Raw genomic sequence first — 18762 nt, forward strand, 5'->3', positions numbered from 1 at the left:
ATTACTCAATAACATTTGTTTATTTATTTTTTAAAAATTTTACTTTTCATCAAATTTTTTATTGTTCATAATCCCAACAAAAATTATAAGAAAATTAAAATTTCAAAATGTGCATAGATCAATAATTTGATTTATTTTAAAAAATAATTTAAAGCAATATATAATCAATCCTACAAAAATCTTTAAACAACTTGCATCTCGAAATGGAGGGAACAATCTAATCTACTAATAATGATAGGCAACACTTTACAATTCCAAGAACAGAAAGCAACAAAATGAATTGGAGAGTACTTAATAGATACAACTATAACAATTTTAAAACAAAACACCCAAAATAACATTCACAAGCTTAAAACACACACATATAACAATCATTTCAAACTCAACCAACCGAAACCAATAGAATTCCAAACACTCCAAAATAACTACTTGAATAAGAAAAACAATGCTTGCACAAATATAGAAGAGAATAAAAGACAAAAAGACATTTCAGAGAAGAACTAGTAGAATTAGTCAGAACGATATTTTTTTTTTTTTTTAACTACACAAAGTCCTCTGCAAGAAGTGCCCTGAAAATACATCCATTACCCACCAAACTACTCCAAAACATAGTTTGCCATTATCAGAGAACCACCCAACCATCCAAACTGATATATATATAATATCATCACATTCAGGACAAGAAGACGAAGTAAGAAAAGGTCCATCTTTTTTTTGTTTTTTTTTTCTATTTTTCCTAAAGCTTTCCAAATTATAAAAAGATAACCAACCCTGCAACAAGGCCTGCTACTTCGTCCCTCTTATCCTCGTCCATCTCATTCATCATCATCTTCATCCTGAAATCCCATTTCAACAGCATAAACAGCATGCAAACAACCACAAAGTTGTTTCTTTGAGTTTAAATGCAGTTATAATTCTGAACCATATCAAACACAAACACAGTTGCATATTGCAAGAATAAGCACTCAACTAAAAACAAAAAAACCAATTTTGATCTCAATTTAATTTTTTCTTTTCTTTTTCTCAATGCCAAAATAAATTTTTAGATGAAGTTGAAAGATCAAGTGTGCGTTAATCCATACTTTCTTAAGAGAACTAAAGCAAAAGAACACGTAATTAGGTTTAAATGCAGTTATAATTCTGAACCATATCAAACACAGTTGCATTGCACGAATAACTACTAAACTAAAAACAAAAAGCAATTTTGCTCTCAATTTAATTTTTTTCTTTTCTTTTTCTCAAAGCCACAATAAATTTTTAGATGAAGTTGAAAGATCAAGTGTGCATTAATCTATATTTCTTGTAAGAGGATTAAAGGAAAAAAAACGAGTAATTATCAAGAAAAGGAGGGTAAAAGAGCAAAACTACGCACCTCGCCACTCTCTTCTTCTTCATCCTCGTTATCTTCATCGTTGACTTCAGACTTTGACTTATCAGATGTCTCTTCTTCGTCATCGGCGGCGTTGTTTCCACTCTCGCTCTAATAACAGAGATTAAAAAGTAAGCTAATTGTAATTAAGGACAAACTAATCACAAGATTAAGCACCTGATTATTATAGGCATCCATCTTCTTGTTATACTCTGTCTTCAATTTTGCGGCTTTGGCTTCATATGGACCCTTTTCCTGATATTCCAAAATAGCGAATATCTGAGATATGCTTCAATGATGTGATAAAAAAAATGAATTTTTTAGGGAATTTTGGGGAATTTTTTTTTTCCAAAATAGCGAAATTTTGACAAATGCATCAATGATGCGATAAAAATTTGATAAGTGAAATTTGGAAGGGAAAAGCGGAGAAACTCACCACTGTGGACAGGGATTTCCACTTCTCGCCACCAGCTTTCCCTATCTACAGGAATTTCGGTTGAAAAAATTCGTGTTAGATGACGAATCCACGGAAGAGGACAAGGAATTTGAGGGAAGAGGAGAACGAGATTCAATAGATCTGGATTGGTGCAAATTAATACTTACAACGGCGACCTTGTTCACGTTAGGGTTTTTCTCTTTGTATGATTTCCTGAACTCCTCCCTGAGATCACAGTAACCATAGATCAACAAAATTGGGGATAAAAATTGAAGAAGATCGACGAGAAATCGACTCACATGAAGACGAAGAAGGCGCTGGGTGGCCTCTTGGGCTTGTTAGGATCCTTCCCAGCCTTCTCCCTTTTCGCCGGCTTCTGCGGCGCCTTGGATCCCTTCCTCTTCACCGACAACCTACGATTCAACAATCCAAAACCCAAATCCATCAGATCCCAAACAACAACCACCTCCAAATCAAAAAAAAACAATAAATCCATCAATCAAAAGCGAAATTACTTCGTTTCGGACTTCTTCGACGTGTCCGCCTTCGATTTCCCGCCTTTCATCGCAAAAACTACATCAAAAACCAAAAGATCGGTGACAAATCCATAGAAAAACCCAAACAAAACGATGCGAATCACAAGGGGAAGCTCACCTTCTCAGCGGCGCTAGGGTTAGGGTTAGGGTTTGAGAATGAGAAAGAGAGGGACGATGATAAGAAGAGAAAAGGATGTGAGAAATCGCGAAACGAATCGAAGGGATGAAAACGAATCGTGAGAGGGTATTTGCGCGCGGATTTGAAATTTTTATGCCACGTCATCGATCCGAGTGAATAATTTTGATTGGTTGGATGGTGTTCATTAGATCGATTTTTTTTTTTGGGTTTGTGTTTCCTTGTGGTGATGTTACGCTACGTCGTCGAAATCTCATCGCTTCTGATCTGCTTTTAGATTGTGACACGTGGCGGATTGGGGGAGGGTGTGCATTGAGATTGGGTACAGATCCACTTACTTTATGATCTGATCTGATCTTTGTTTTGAAATGAAATGACTTAAAAGTCCCTCTTACAAATTTTAGGTATAATGCCCCTCATCAATCAACGAGCTCAACTTGTCTGCTTTGAGAACCAGGCAAGTCCCTCATTCTCACCGATCATATAATATCACGTGTCTACATAAAAAAATTAATTATAATAAAAAAAAAATAAGATATGTGACAGTCTGATGATAGATCAAAAAAACAGGGGTTATTTAATTCTCAAATCATGCAAATTGAACTCCTCATCAACTGTCTATCTATGTTTTTTAAATTTATTTTTAAACTCTTTTCTACTTAAATACTAACATTTTAGTATTTCTATTATTTTAATTTAGTTATCTCAATTCTTTTCTGTTTTTATAAAAAACTGATATAACTCGATTAAAATAGTTGAAGAACTAAAAATTTACAAATTTAAAAGTATATTAATAAAAAAATATAATTTTAAAAATTTAAAAATTGTTAGATAAATTATATCTAAATTTTTATTATTAGTCATTCATAAATAATACATTTTAAAATAATTTTAATAAAAAATATTTTTATTTAAATAACATTGGTCATAATGCGAAAAATATTGTTGTGAAAATTTCATTACTCAAATAAAAAACTGGCTAGAAATAGTAAGTGCGAAAAAAATTTCAGATGTAAATATAAGTTTGTAACTCAATTTCTGTACCGATCAAGCGAGAATATATGACTATACATGCATGACTCATTTGTTTAAAAAAAATATTTTTAATAATATTAATTTAGATAATAATTTAATGATGAAGAGCAAAAATATGATTGTATTTAAAAATAAAATAAAATAAAAGTAAAAAAAAAAAATTAAAATTTATTCTTTTGGGTTGCACACGTGTTCATAAAGAATTTGTGGAATAATATATTTGTCATAAATAAGGTCAAAAGTTAGATTAGAAAGGAGTGATATTTTTATATAAATCCAATGGATTTCCTCCATATAAAACACACACAATGATTAATCCAACGTGGTAGTTAGACAAGGAAATAAAAAGAATTCGTTAGGTATGGATTAAGAGTCAAGCATCCTAAGCTTTAACTGAATTTGAATTAAAAGTTCATATTGATTAATGTCTTAATTAAAAATTAAAAGTAATGGCACCTCTAGAAGGATTAGCTTATTAATGGATTTAGGCCCAAATAAATGAAAATTTAAGTCATTTAAACACTATATAATCGAACCATCATTTTCTTCCCTATTTAAACACTATCTAAAAGTTTTAATATAGAAATTTTTTCCATAAGAACAATACTCAGTGATGAGGTGCGTGTCTATTTTTTTTTTTTCATTGACAATATTGATAAACGACCCCAAACATATTTTTTTTATTATTTTATTAAAATTTAAATCACATAATAAAAAAAAAGTTAAATCTTCTATTTTCCGTATGTGAGTTAAAGGGCCCGTTTGATTCATTAACGAAAACAATATAAGCAATACAACACAATACAAACAGTTTTAAAATACAACACAAATGTTTGTGTTGTTCTATATTTGATTTTCATTGTACAGTACAATTTTTTTGTGTTGTGTTAGTGTTTGATTTGCATAAATACAAAACACAAAATAGTAAATTACAATAATACATTTTTACTATTTTATATTTATTTTTTTAATAAAAATATAATAATATTTTATGAAAATCTTATCAAATTTTATAACGCCCAAAAACACAACAACAAATTAAAAAAAATCAACGTAATTTTAAAAACATCCAATCGACAAACAAACTTTCATTAAAATCTTAATTTTACAAAACAAACAAATAAATAAATAAATAAAACAAATCATGTTATCACCTCTGTAATGCATTAGTGTAATTTTTAATTTTAAATAGGGACAATTTTGTCATTAAATTATCACTGTACTTCGCTAAAATTTTTGTACCATTGTTTTGACGGTACAAAAAATTAAGTTGTGCTATACCAAATTGATGATTTATATTATACCCTCACCTCTATTTGTAAATCAAACAAATAACAATAGAAGTTATCCTGTATTGTCCCTTGAAATTTTGTTTATCAAACGGACCTAAATTATCCAACCAAAAAAAAGCTATTGTTGTGGGCACATTTGTATTTTTTTTACATTTTATCATTTTTTTATTAGTCTAATACATGTTTATTTTTTAAACATTTTACTAATCTTTTTTATTAGAATTAGAGTAGACCGGGTAAGTTATCCTACTCGTTATATGGTAGATAGGTGTGGAATTTACTTATATTTTTACTGATGTAAAAACTTTTACGTAGAAAAGCAAGAACATGCCCTTGTACCACAGGTATGTATTTATGAACTCCTTCTGATTATGAGTTGATTTCAAAATTATCATTTTTAAATGTAAAAATAACTTATTTGGCCAATAATCTTTTGAACCACTGAGTCACTGACACTAGGTGGTCTATATAGAGTTTTTGTATTTTAAAAAAATAAATAAATTAATTTGAACCTCAACTGATATAAAATAAACATAAATATATTGAGATGTTAATTTTACGTCTATGCACACTCACTGTTAACTTATCTCGTCAAAATTTCGTGAAAAAAAACTTATTTGATTATTTTATATACATATTGTATTCAATTGTGTATGTAGTTTTGTAAAAGCATGTAATTATTACTTAATATGAATTTTAGTTTTTAAAAATTACATTTTATCATAAGAGAACGTATGCAAAAGACAAAAACAAAAACCCTAACCAACCAATAATTTATTAAAAAATTTAAAATGAAATGAAAATTTTACCTTGTGTACATAATCTATGCAGAATATATTAATATAAATTTTAAAAACCTTCAGTAAACTGTCTGTTTTACTAGACACTCACATTTCACCAGAAAATTATTGGTAAATAAATCTTTCAACTCCTATATAAATATATATATATATGCCTGTTTACATGCGTTTACTCAAAAGTAACTTGGCAATAAATCAAAATGTTTTGACACTTGAACTTCCACATGAAAGACTTATCCACATTTTTAAAAAATATAATAAATAAATAAAAAACAACTGTTTGATATCTCATGCCAAAATGTATTTTAATTAACTGATTTTAATATAAATTTATAGTTAACAACTTTATTGGTAAGACATATTACAAAGGAAGGAGAAATAATTATGAAATAAATTTGCAGTAATACAGTTTCAATTTTTTTTCTCACCTTATAATTTGCTTAGCATATTATAAAAAGTAAATTGAATTTCTTTAGTATTCTCTTCAGCATATTAGACTATATGATATGTAGTAGTCACATGGAAATATTTTGAAATAAACTATGTTAATTAACTACGCTTATTAAAACTACATCAACTCCATGTTATCTCACAACCTGCAACCTAATAACTCAAGAACATTAGATATTCTAAAACTTTTGATGCATATCTTTGATCAACCTCCGTGATCATCTCGTCGCACTAATGAATCTTGAATTTAGACCTGACAGACGCATGTTTATTACGAGTTCGAGAATTTCTTAGTATTGTCCTTAAAAATTTCATTAAGAAGAAATTATTTGTACATACAGACATAACAAGTAGGTGTTGTATTTTAACTGTTTGTTTGTGCTTTGTCTAATATTGTGGAGGTTCTGCCAGAAAAACTTCAGCAATCAGCATTATACTTACAAACCCCATGAACAGAACTCCTCCTTTTCGGCTTTTCCACTTCATCACATGATCCTCTTCACTAATTTTTCTTTTTTAACTATGTTTAATTTTCCATATGAATTGTGTCGCCATGCTTTTGAGTAGATATTATTATTAATAGACATCCTATGTTTGAACATAGACAAATCAATATACAAGTTTGATTTATTTTAATATATTACATTTTTTCCTCCTCTTATCCATCTCTATTTTTCCCCATTCACAGCTCCATTCTTAAATAAATCATGAATTTTCTTGACTCTAATTTTTTAAAACTAGAGCTTCTTAGTTCTTCCCTCAATACTGTCACCCTGAGATCTTAAAGCATAGAAGCACAGCACTAAAAAAATTTTCATATCTATCCACCATAATGCAAATCATATTATCTAATCTGAATTTAATCCAAGGAACTAATGTTCAGAAATATAAAGACTGAGACTTATACACTCAATTCTAAATGTACCAAATCAGTGTCCTTCTCTGGCATAGTACGTCTTCTTGTCATCGTTAGTATCCTTAAATTTATCATGGGCCAACAAAAATTGGTTACAATTCATAAGGTAGTCTCAAGTACTGTGATCAAAGGAAAGAGGGTGGTCATTTATGATTTTGTAAGCATAATTAAGGGATTACATTGTAAAGAGTTTCAGCAGTAGTAATATTACAGGAGAAAAGTGAGGAAAAAACCATTTAAACAGTAAAAAAAATATACAGAGCTGAAAAATAATCTAATTGCCTTGAATTACCTGTGTATCATCTCCACATTAGCCTTTCTTCATTAGTATCCCCAGCTTTTTGTGATTCTTTAATGTCAGTTGAGCATGCATTTGGTGAACTTATTATCTCTCCTGCTCTTGTTGATCTTTGATCCTGTGAAAGAGAATATCACACTGTCATAACATGAACTTAATTTCTGGATATTAAGGATAGAGAATAGTTTAGTGAGTTTCAAGAGGGGTAGCTGAAAAGGAACAATTATGGAACCTCAATTTCAAGATGTTCTGCAATGTATACATACAAAGAAACACATGAAATATGCAGCTCTTCATGCATATATACAAGTCGATGTAAAATAAATATAGAAGTTGACATGCATACTGTTAAAATCTTAACCGGTAAGCAATGCATTACTAGTTTTCAATAAGCAAACAAACATCAGTTAAATCAGTTCCAAGTATTCAGGGTTTTAAGTTAAAGGTGAATATTCGAAGAAGCATGAAAACATGTGCGGCTTTGACACCCATATATTACCTAAAATTAAATATGTAAAACATCAATAACTTAACTTGTCTGCCTGAGAAATAATGTGTTTAATGACTGGAAGACTAAACATGTTTGAAAGCCAGGGTAATTAGTGAATTACATAGAAGCAATATATTATGGTAAGGAATCAACACTGATGTGGATTGGGCACCAATATACTTACATCACATTTGACAACTATGGCCATTGCAGGCAAATCAAGCAATGTATAATCATAGCATATAGGATTGAAATGAAATGAATCAAGAATGATATTGATTGAACAGAAAACAAGAAAAGGCTGTGGCATACAGACTCACTGTTCGGAAAGGGAACTCATCTCCTTCAAGCATGTGTACAATTTGACCCATCTTCGGGCGCATATGAGCATCTGAATCTACACAACGGAGACAAATAAGTAATACCCTCTTCAAAGCTCTTGGTGGTGGCTTTACTTCAATTAATGGATCCAGCACTTCTTCACCTTGCCGCCTCCCAATCATCCCCTTGAACCACTCCACCAAATTTACCTGCAAAACAGTCAAGTTGGTAGGCCATATGTTGGAATGTGGATATAGCCATTTTGATCAAGGGATCCATCTTATTATGCCTTACCTCCCCAACTGGTCTTCCGTAATCAACAGGGTTTCTTCCTGAAATGATCTCCATCAATAGAAACTCCAAAACTATAAATATCACTTGCCTCATTAAGCATGCCTGTGCTTGCATATTCAGGGGAAACATACCTATGCAAACAATGAAGGATGCACATCACAAATTCATCATGGTTATTAGATAGCAAGAGTGAATAATCCATTATCAATGCTCTTAAAAGTAGCAATGGTACCTTTAATCTTGAATCTATTAAAAGCAGAATTAAGGAACAACCATAAAAAGGAAAGAACATGATGGAGAACAAACCCAAAAGTCCCCATCACTCGTGTAGTCACAAAGGTGGATTCAGGTCCTAAGAGCTTAGCCAGTCCAAAATCCGACACTTTAGCATTCCATTGCTTGTCCAGAAGAATGTTGCTAGATTTTATGTCCCTGTGAACAACTTTAGGCTCCAAGCCTTCGTGTAAATAAGCTATCCTGCAATAATATTATCAAATCTAATGAGAGTGGAAGAGCACAATAAATTTTCATTAAATAAAAAAAAATGAAACATATATATATAAGAAAACTTTGTTTGAGAAAATCACTTAACATAAAGTAAATTTGATTGGTCAATCACTTTCTAACTACAACCATTGAACAAATAATAAATAAAGTCTTACGTGAAGAATCCTCTACAGCAAGAAATTACTTGGAACTGTAACATTGAAAATCCACAAGCAGGAAAAATCTTTCTGGTGTTCTCAACATGACAAAATAGTTGAATTGAAGGAAAGGCATACTCAATTGTGAAAATGATTTTGTTTCTGTCTGGAAAAAAAAGCTAAATGCCATCATCCTACACAACAGAGCGGATTAAAAAGACAGAGGATACCAAACAGTACTGACCCTTTTGCTGTTCCGATCGCAATTTTCATCCTAATATCCCAAGTAAGAGGGCTGAAAGTCCCAACATCTCCGTGTAACCACTGCTCCAATGTGCCATTATCGACAAACTCATATACAAGCATCCTACATCATGAGCATGGGTTGAAAAGCAGAATTTCAAATTCAACACCAAACATGTACCTAAGAAAATAGAATGTAGGGGAAACTGTTGAATACCTTTTCGCAGATTCAGCACAATATCCAAGAAGACCAACAAGATTCTTATGCCTCACTTTACCAATGGCTTCAACCTCCACCTTGAACTCCTTCTCTGCCTGACCCCTACAACATGGTCCTCCAAAGCGGTCATCAAAGTGAAAAACATGTAATCAACTTCAAGAGGAGTAAAATTCAATTCCAATTTACAAGGCACGAATAGGAGTTCTACACAGACATGTGGAAGCCTCAATCTGAAGCTCAATAGCAAAATGTGATCTTTGAAATACTACTTGTTATGGCTTTACAGTTACTCTGTTAACAGCCAGTGATGGATGGTAGCTTCCCGTCCTAGTTATTTGCATTCAAATTCTTGCTAAACAAATTTCCAATATATCCCAAGATCTAAATTTTTATTTTAAAATTAAATTTCACTTTTCCTTCAGATAAATTTTTTAAAAAGTCTCATTTATAGGAACTCTTTGGTGCCTCTATGTTTTAAATTGAACAATTTAGTCCATTTGAAGATATATTGCTAACGATTAACAAGGAGCAAAATAACTTACAGACTAGAAGTTCAAAATAAAAATCGCCTATAAGTCATCAATGTGGACTTGACTTGAGCTAGATAGGCGCAAAAGAATGCATGTGCAAAGCATACTGACTTTAGAGATTAAGCTAAAGCTTTTCAAAACATAGAAACTAGAGTGTTATACATGACAAACCTTATTTATTTTTTCTTGCATTAAGCCAAAATTTCCTAGCATCGTGTGAACTTCAAAAGTACAAATAACTAAATCCCTGGCTCATCTCAATACAAATATCCATGGAGTTCTAATTTCAAAATGCTTTCATTTTTCAAAGTTAATTCATACAAAACATATCACTCCATTCCAATTTCGATAATTCATCCAAAAAACAGAATACTACACCACAATGAATGGAAATTTTCTCAATTTTATTATGTGAAATTCGACAAAAACAAGAACATAAACACAACTAAATCTTTGGCTCATTTCCATGTACATCTACATAAAGTTCTAAATTTTTAGGTCAATTTCCAAACTTAATTCACATAACACACCAGCTCTCCACTCCAATCATAATAATCCATAAAAAAAAAATAAAAAAAACAGAGAGAGAGAGAGAATTTCAACCTTCCTTTTCCCAATGGAAATGAAAAACTCACTTATTATTGAGTAGATTCTTGACGGCTACCACGGAGAGATCAGGCAAGACCCCTCGGTAAACCACTCCGTAGCCGCCCTCGCCAATGATATTCCGGCAGTCAAACGCATTCGTAGCAGCCTCCAGTTCACTCAGCGTATACCATCGCCCCCACCCGATATTCCCCATCTTCCCCACCACCGGTTTCACCTCCGACGACGACGAAGACGCCTCTCCAGAGGAGCAACACACCTTCCGATCACCGACAGCAACCTCCTTCATCGAGATCGGGATCACGCCGGAAGCATGCTTAACCCGAGTTGCCCGTCGATGAGTGGAACGAAGGCATACGATAAGCACGAGGAGAACGAAGAGGAGGACGATGATTGCAGCGGAGATCCCAACGATGGCGTAAAGCCTGAGGCCGAGCAGGTGGGTCTTGGCCGTGAGGGCCCAATCGGGCTCATCGGCGGCCATCTCCGGCGAGGGTTTGGGTCGTCGGTGAGGGAGAGTTTGGAGAAGATAAAGACGATGGTGCGCGAAAGGGAGCGGTGGTTTGAAAGCTTGCGCTGCAAGCGTGATTAAAATGATTACTCGGAATAACGAACGTTATAGTTTGATAGTGATTGATGTTCAATTTTTTCGATTTAGAGTCCCTCATTTTTTCAATATTACTCATAGATCCTTTATTTATTTATTTATTTATTTATTATCTATACATATTATTAAAGTAGATGTATAAAAAGCTCTAAAAGTAATTTTTTTAAAAATAATTTTAATATTTTTTAAATAATATTTAAATTTTTATTTATATTATTTATAATATTAATAATTAAAAATATTAATTATATTTAATTATTTATATAATAAATCTCATAACACATTGAAAATCTAAAGTATAAAATAGTTTTTATAATAGAAGTTGTTTAATTATATTATTATATATATATATATATATATGATATTTCTTCAAAACTTCTCACAAAATTTTAAATTCTCTGATGCGAAGCCGAAAAAATACCTAGTTTTTTTTACAAAAACTACAATCTTAGTCCAACAAAGAGGTTATCAAAAGCAAAGCTATTAGGTTCAAGTGGTTAGTGGTACCAAATTAAATCTCTCGTATGGCGTGCAAAGCACTGGTGAAAAGTTTCGAATAATTATTGGAGGAATTAACTTATTAGTGATTTTCGCAACTAACTCATACACCATAAAAAGATAAGCGCTTTGTCGCCCTTTTTTTCAAAAAAAAATAATAATAATAATAAGAAATTGTCAAAAAATAAATACTGTAATGCACTAATTACAATAGTCTATCAACTCCCCAAAATTTTATTAACCCAACTAGAGAAAAAAATAAGATTTTTTCTGACAGAAGACTTAATGAACAGTATTATTATGTTATTATATAGTATTATAACAATATTGATGACAAAAAAAATTTGATCCAGTAACGATTATTATTTTTAAATTTTCAGTCACTCTTTTTTTATCATTCAAATAATAATCTACTTAAGGATAATTATTTTTAAATTTTTTATCAATCTTTATTTAATGCCTAGAATATATGTGTGTGTGGGACATATTTTTTATTTCTAAATTGTAAAATTTATTTGTTTAATATATATAGTATCAAGTCATCGACTATAATGACAAAATTCGATTTAGTCCCTCAGTTCATCAAAATTACTTATTGTTCCTTTAATTTTTATATTTTAAAATTAAAATTTTATTCAATTTTTTATTTAACCCCTAAAATATATGAGTGTGTATTTTATTTCTATAAAAAAATATTTTTAATAATATCAATTACAATGAAAATTTTCGTATAAATCAAAATCGAATTAAAGTTTTATAGATTTAATTAAGTAAATATTAAGTGATTAGCAAAAAGAATTAATCTTTAAAGCATTCTTATCAAAATAGTTGAATTTGTAGGAACTTTTTTGCGAAAAGTCTTTTCTTCATAATCATGCATAGAAAAAAAGATTTTGATTTTTCAAGAGTAATAAGTAAGAAATTCTTTTTAAAAAAGAAAGTAAACAAAGCTTTTTCTTTCCCAAATTATTATTATTATTTTGTGCGTATAGACCCTTTTCACACTTTTTTATTTGCTTATATTCTAAGTCATAAGAGTTATAAATTTAATTATTAATTGTTTTTTGACATTAGGCGATAAACTATTTAAAGTTTAAATCATAAATGAATACAGATTTGGAGTGCACTTATAAGCTCAACAATATCTTGTGTAAAGACTTGGTATCAGTAGGTCAAACAACCGTTGATGTATTATTAATTATATATATATAATTATATATTCTTAATAAATAGTTGAATGTTTAGGGGTATTTAAAAAATCTATTCTGATTTCTGTCCGTTGGTTTGTTGTCCTAATCATGAATAGATAAAAGATTTTAATTTTTTAGGGATCTTTTAAAAAAGAAATGTGCTATAAATAGGCGCGTTATGGAGTATAAAATTAATTATTAGTCCCTTCTAGTTCTCTTTCATAGTGCTAGAGAGTGACAATTTATAACAAGAAATTAATTTTAAGTTTTTATAGGGGGTATGGAATAAAATTCTCTTTTTGAAAAGAAAAAGAATAAAGAGAAATAAGGCACAACTTTTGAATAAAATTACAAATATGCCACTGTCTAGTCTAACACTCAAGGTGGCAGCTTTAAAAAAAATTAGCTTTTTTTTTTTTAAATTTGTCATTTTGTGCTGAATGGACGAAATTACCCTTCAAATTGGTGTTGTCGTTAAGTTTGTGGTTGCCGTTCTAGTGAATATAAAGCAAACAATTAGTTATATAACTAAATTTATTTTCAAATTAATATTTTTTTTAACTAGTGAATACAATGACATATACCCCGGAACATGATACGTACCATCAAAAAGTGTATATTCCATACGTCTTCACTTGATTGGTATAGAGTTTTGGCTATGAGTCTGTACTCACAATCATATATTTAAATTTGACGTATTTAGAACTTCAGTAATGAATCTTCTTCTACAAACATCTTTCGAGTGGTAAAATTAGTAAATTATTAATAAATGCATATTCCGTATAATAGAATTGCATTTATTTTCATAAAAAAATGTATTTACTTTTTTTTACAAGTATTTAATTAATACCTTCCACATTTAAACTTAAATTTAATATTCATTATTGTAAATGTACCATTGGAGGTCACTGGTCAAGCCATCAATAATTCTACCTAGATTTACCTGTATTTTTTCGCTAATAAATATTGAATATAAAAATCAGATTTTGGATTCTCAATTCTTATTATGATACATTAATCTCATATAATTATGCTTTAATAAAGGTTTTTAAGATATTATAAATTTAAAGTCAAATTTTAATATTTTAATGAAAATATTAAAAAAAAATTATTCCAATTATTTGTTTAAATAAATTAAGTGGAATAACTTGTGAAAAGATACTCATAAAAATCTCAATTCCCTAAAGATTTATATGAAACGAATATATATATATATATATATATATATATATTTATAATCACGAGAGATATACATATATAATAAAATATTGGTTCATTAACAACTCTACCCGATGGCATGACTTTGAAGTCATCTATAAAATTAATTTTTTAAAAAATAATAAAAAGCAACGTAACATCCCATCCCACTCTTCCTATTTCATTAAAAAAATTTCAAAATTTTATATTCCTAAAACATCCAAATTTGCAAACCATTTACATTTAAATCCAAATTTATATAAAATAACTAAACTATCTTTGGTCTTGCTTGTTAACGAGTGCACTTGTGTGATGGCCGTGAGAGGATAAACTCATGCCTTACAGGGGATGTATAAAAATTAAGATGATCCAAAATTTATAAAAAATAATGAAGGGTTAAAAAGTTTTAAAAAATATCAAAGAGACTGAACGAGAATGTTGTAAATTTGTAAGGACTTATAGGTAAATTTGTCTAAAGAATTAAAGTTACTGGTTGCCTTTAAGCAAGGTCATTATTTGTTTTAATCTTTAAACCTTTAAAAAAAAGGCCTCAACTTTTACTTCTGAATTATTATGTTTATTTTCATCCTTTGGTTAAAGTGGAATCACAATTATGCTTTTAAATCAAGTGTGATTAAAATCACAACAGATAAATTTATCTGTTTTAAAAGTTGAAATTAATATATTATATGCTTTCACTTTACATTGATTAAAACAAACAGTGACCATATTTTAAGTTTAATAATGATTTAAATCACAATATTTAGTAATCACAAAAAAAATAAAAAGAAATACATATTTATATATGTTGGCAAAACGTAAACTACCGGTATTATATATATACATATATATATATATACACCCTATATAAACTACATACACTAAAAAAATATAAAAAAACGACATAAAAGATAAACTACAGACACTAAAAATATAGCAAAAAAAGAAACCGACATAAAAGGAGGATGAGAAAAGAGTAAAACAGGAATATAAAACAGTGCTAAAATCTTTGTACTTGTACTGAGAATGGATAAGTGTAGGTGGGAGAGTGTAAATGAGATTAACCGGTCTAGATTACAATATTTGGATCAATAATCCAACTGCTATCAATACATCAAGTATTGTTTATTATATTTTATAATATTAAATCCCACAAAGTACGTGGGATGACTGATCTACGAATGCGAAAGGCTTTTAATTTGTTATCTAAGAACATTTGTAGATAACTAGTGCTCTATATATATATTTAAAATGTTGTTTTAAGACCAACACCAACTTCAAAATTCTTCCCAAGTCTTCATGTATGCTTTATATTTATTTGCATGACTTGCTTGGTAGCCAAATTATAGTGAAAAACAAGGTTGGTAGATCATTAGATTGCAATTGGGTAGTTTTTAATTTATGTTTGTTATGTTCTTAAGAAATTTACTTATTTATCCTTTTTCTTATAAATTTTAATAAACCCAATAAAAATTGGTTCAAATAGTAAAAACTTATTTGCTTAAGTAAATAATTTTAAATTTAAATTTAAATTTTTATTTCATGCAAAAAATACCTATTCCGAAGATCTAACTTTTATAGGATCTCAAGACCAAATTAGTTTAGAGTCCATGATTTTTGAAAACCGGTGGGTCAAAAACCAATATATATATAATAAGTTATTTGTGGACATCGATACATTTATATTAATTATATATATATATATAATATAATTAAAAAAAATCCGAAGTAGCTACTAACATTTTATAGAATGTTTAATATATAGCCTTTGTGCTTACATGAAAGCATTTATAATTAATATATATATAAATATATATATATATATACTCATATAATTTAGTTAATATTTTAAAAGAATTTTTTAAACATTTAACATGATTAAATAGTTAAAAAAAAAATTAGAACTTTTGGGCCGGGCCATTTACCCACACATCTCAGCAGGCCCTTGTGGGCTTGGTGAGCATGCTCCACTCTTTGTTCCCAAATCAATCTCCATTGCTCCATTTTTCTTGTGTTCAAGGTCTTGTATCAATAGATTCTTCTATGTTTCTTTGTGTTTTCTTTAAGTGTTAGTTGAAATTTATGGTACTGTATCAAATGCTAGATTTTTAGGATAATTAATGATGCATTTTCATGCACATTTGGATTTATAGACATGCATTTCATGTGCAATGTATAGCAAAGCAATGAGTTGTTGCAAAATGTTCAATGAATTTGTTGATTGATTGTATGTTTTTATCATCTTTGCTCATTAGTGCATGATTTGAAGTTGATTGAATTTATCTGCTTAATCCTTTGTTACTCTGTTTGTGAATGAATTTGAAATCAAATGTGTTAATTAATTGTATGTTCTCATATTTGCTAATTTGGACATGCTCTAGTTCTGTAATTTGTTTTATATTCTCATCTTCTCTGCTTAATTTTGGGATTCAGATTGGATGCTTATTGAATTGGCCTCTGCTGAAGACTCTTTTTGTTTATGTTTGATTTCTAATGGAAATCAAATTGGAAATTGATTGAATTTTTCTGCAGAATCATTTATTTGGTGTTTGTGATTGCTAATGGAACATTAAATGTTCAATGATTCAGCAAAATACCGAAAGAAATTTGTTTATGAAGTAACTACCCCAAATGCAAGAAGATCATATTGATTAATTGTATATTATCATCATCATCATCATCATCTCTTCTTATTTGCATGCTAAGTTATTACATTACATGTGGAATTGGAAATCAAATTGCAAGATGATCAAATTGGTCTCTTGAATACTTTATTTGGTTTATTCTTGTTGGCAATTATGCTTCATGAAACCACTACACCAAATGCTAGATTATTATGTTAATTGTATATTGTCATCATCTTTTCTCATTAGTTCTCTATGCTTATGTATTTTTTTAAGTTCTAATGATGTTGATAGGACTGAATTTGTCGATAATTCACTTAGTTTACATAAATCATTTGTAAACAATAGGCAACAAAATTCTCTATCGATGAAAATTATGATTAGTTCGAACTCTATTCCGCTATATACAAGCTGAAAACTTCCCAATTTATTCTTCATATGAATACATAAATGACAACATAGCTGCAGAGAATTGATAGAATTCTGAAAGCTATTTCATATATGCAGATATTCTTTTTCGGCAATTTTTTCTTCTCTTTGGTCTTCTTATTGATAGAAAATTTTTTAACATTGCTGTGATCTTTTCTAGAGAATACTATACAAAAACTTCTCAATGATTTCGATCTCCACTGCAATTCCGGCTCGTCTGCAAACCTCATCGATTGCGAAAGCCTCTTGTAGCATGTCACCGCCGCGCATTCTAAAGAAACAGACTCCATCGCAAGCCGAGAACTCTTCGATCTTTGATCAAGCCTGAAACTTCTTCTCAACTTCTCCATTTAGCTTTTTCAAGAATCTATTGCCTCTCAAACCAGCAATGCACAAGAAGGGAATAAAACAGGGAATTTAACATCCTCAAATGTTGTTTAATGGCTTTTATGCAGTTTTGGTTTGCCATTTTGTCTACTATTTATTTTTGTGTGATGTGGACTTATTCATGAATTTTAATTCCATTCAAGTATTTATAAATTATGGACCTTTTCTTGTTTATGCTACAGAAGCCCAGGAGTCTGAAAAGATTCATTCAAGCTAGGATGGGACATTGTTATGACAATCAAACACAACTTTGATTTTTTTTTCGTCGGCTTGGAAGATTTGGTTATGACAATAAAACGTAACTTGAAGCTCCCAGGACATCAACTCAACTTGTGTGTTTTTGTGGCTATAACAACAAAACACTATTTGGAGCTCCCACATCAATTCAACTTATGTGCTTTTTGTGGCTATAACAACAAGCAACTTATGTGTTTTTGTGGCTATAACAACAAACAACTTGTGTGACACAATTTGGAGCTCCCACATCAATTCAACTTGTGTGACACAATTTGGAGCTCCCACATCAATTCAACTTGTGTGTTTTTGTGGCTACAACAACAAACAACTTGTGTGTTTTTGTGGCTATAACAACAAAACACAATTTGAAGCTCCCACATCAACTTGTGTGTTTTTGTGGCTATAATAACAAAACACAACTTGAATCTCCCAGGACATCAACTTGTGTGTTGTTTGTGTGTTTGTAGTGAATTGTCAAGATGAGAGCAAGTGGGAGCGAGGCTCACGCACACATGGGCGCCGGGACCACTCGCATACAACCACTACTCACACTCCCAGAAATATATCCTCACCCAAGATTCGAACTCTCACCACTTGTGAAGGGTTCTATTAAAGACCCGACTATCAATAGACCACTTGAGTTAACTTGTGTGTTTTTGTGGCTATAACAACAAAACGCAACTTGAAAGTTCTCAGAACATCAACTCGTGTGTTTGTCTAATTCCACTAGTAGTGAACTTTTATGTGGTGTCTGTTCTTTGTATTTACTTCTATACTGTGGTCCGTACGTATGCATTGCCTTACTTTTAAATGAATATAATTTACCTATTTTTCAAAAAAATAAAATTATGGAAAGAGATTTTCATTATCTACACAATTTAAAATAGTCTCAAGTTCATGTTATAAATATTACAGGACCAAGAATTAATAGAATTTATGAAGAAAAAAAAATACTCGTTTTATATAAATTAAGATGC

The 18762-nt window shown here is 30.2% G+C and overlaps 2 protein-coding genes across 2 annotated transcripts; both read right to left on the bottom strand.

Annotated features, from left to right (window-relative positions):
* Positions 1–509: 509 nt before the first annotated feature.
* On the bottom strand, positions 510–2614 carry LOC120271405 (HMG1/2-like protein). Its single transcript, XM_039278115.1, has 8 exons — positions 2460–2614; positions 2321–2378; positions 2105–2218; positions 1973–2030; positions 1806–1850; positions 1547–1624; positions 1373–1480; positions 510–836 (listed from the first exon to the last, which is right to left on the bottom strand). The coding sequence occupies exons 2-8, from the start codon at positions 2368–2370 to the stop codon at positions 816–818; spliced, it is 474 nt and encodes a 157-aa protein (XP_039134049.1). The 5' UTR covers positions 2371–2378; positions 2460–2614; the 3' UTR covers positions 510–815.
* A 4476-nt stretch (positions 2615–7090) lies between these two features.
* Positions 7091–11186, bottom strand: LOC120280210 (probable receptor-like serine/threonine-protein kinase At4g34500). The gene is given in 8 exon segments (XM_039286987.1): positions 7091–7386; positions 8079–8288; positions 8374–8433; positions 8435–8504; positions 8680–8850; positions 9262–9384; positions 9478–9582; positions 10646–11186. Coding segments are annotated over 8 exon segments (1311 nt in total). The 5' UTR covers positions 11101–11186; the 3' UTR covers positions 7091–7269.
* Between the last annotated feature and the right edge of the window lie 7576 nt (positions 11187–18762).

This window comes from Dioscorea cayenensis, chromosome 2, assembly GCF_009730915.1.
Source record: "Dioscorea cayenensis subsp. rotundata cultivar TDr96_F1 chromosome 2, TDr96_F1_v2_PseudoChromosome.rev07_lg8_w22 25.fasta, whole genome shotgun sequence".
NCBI classification, from domain to species: Eukaryota; Viridiplantae; Streptophyta; class Magnoliopsida; order Dioscoreales; family Dioscoreaceae; genus Dioscorea; species Dioscorea cayenensis.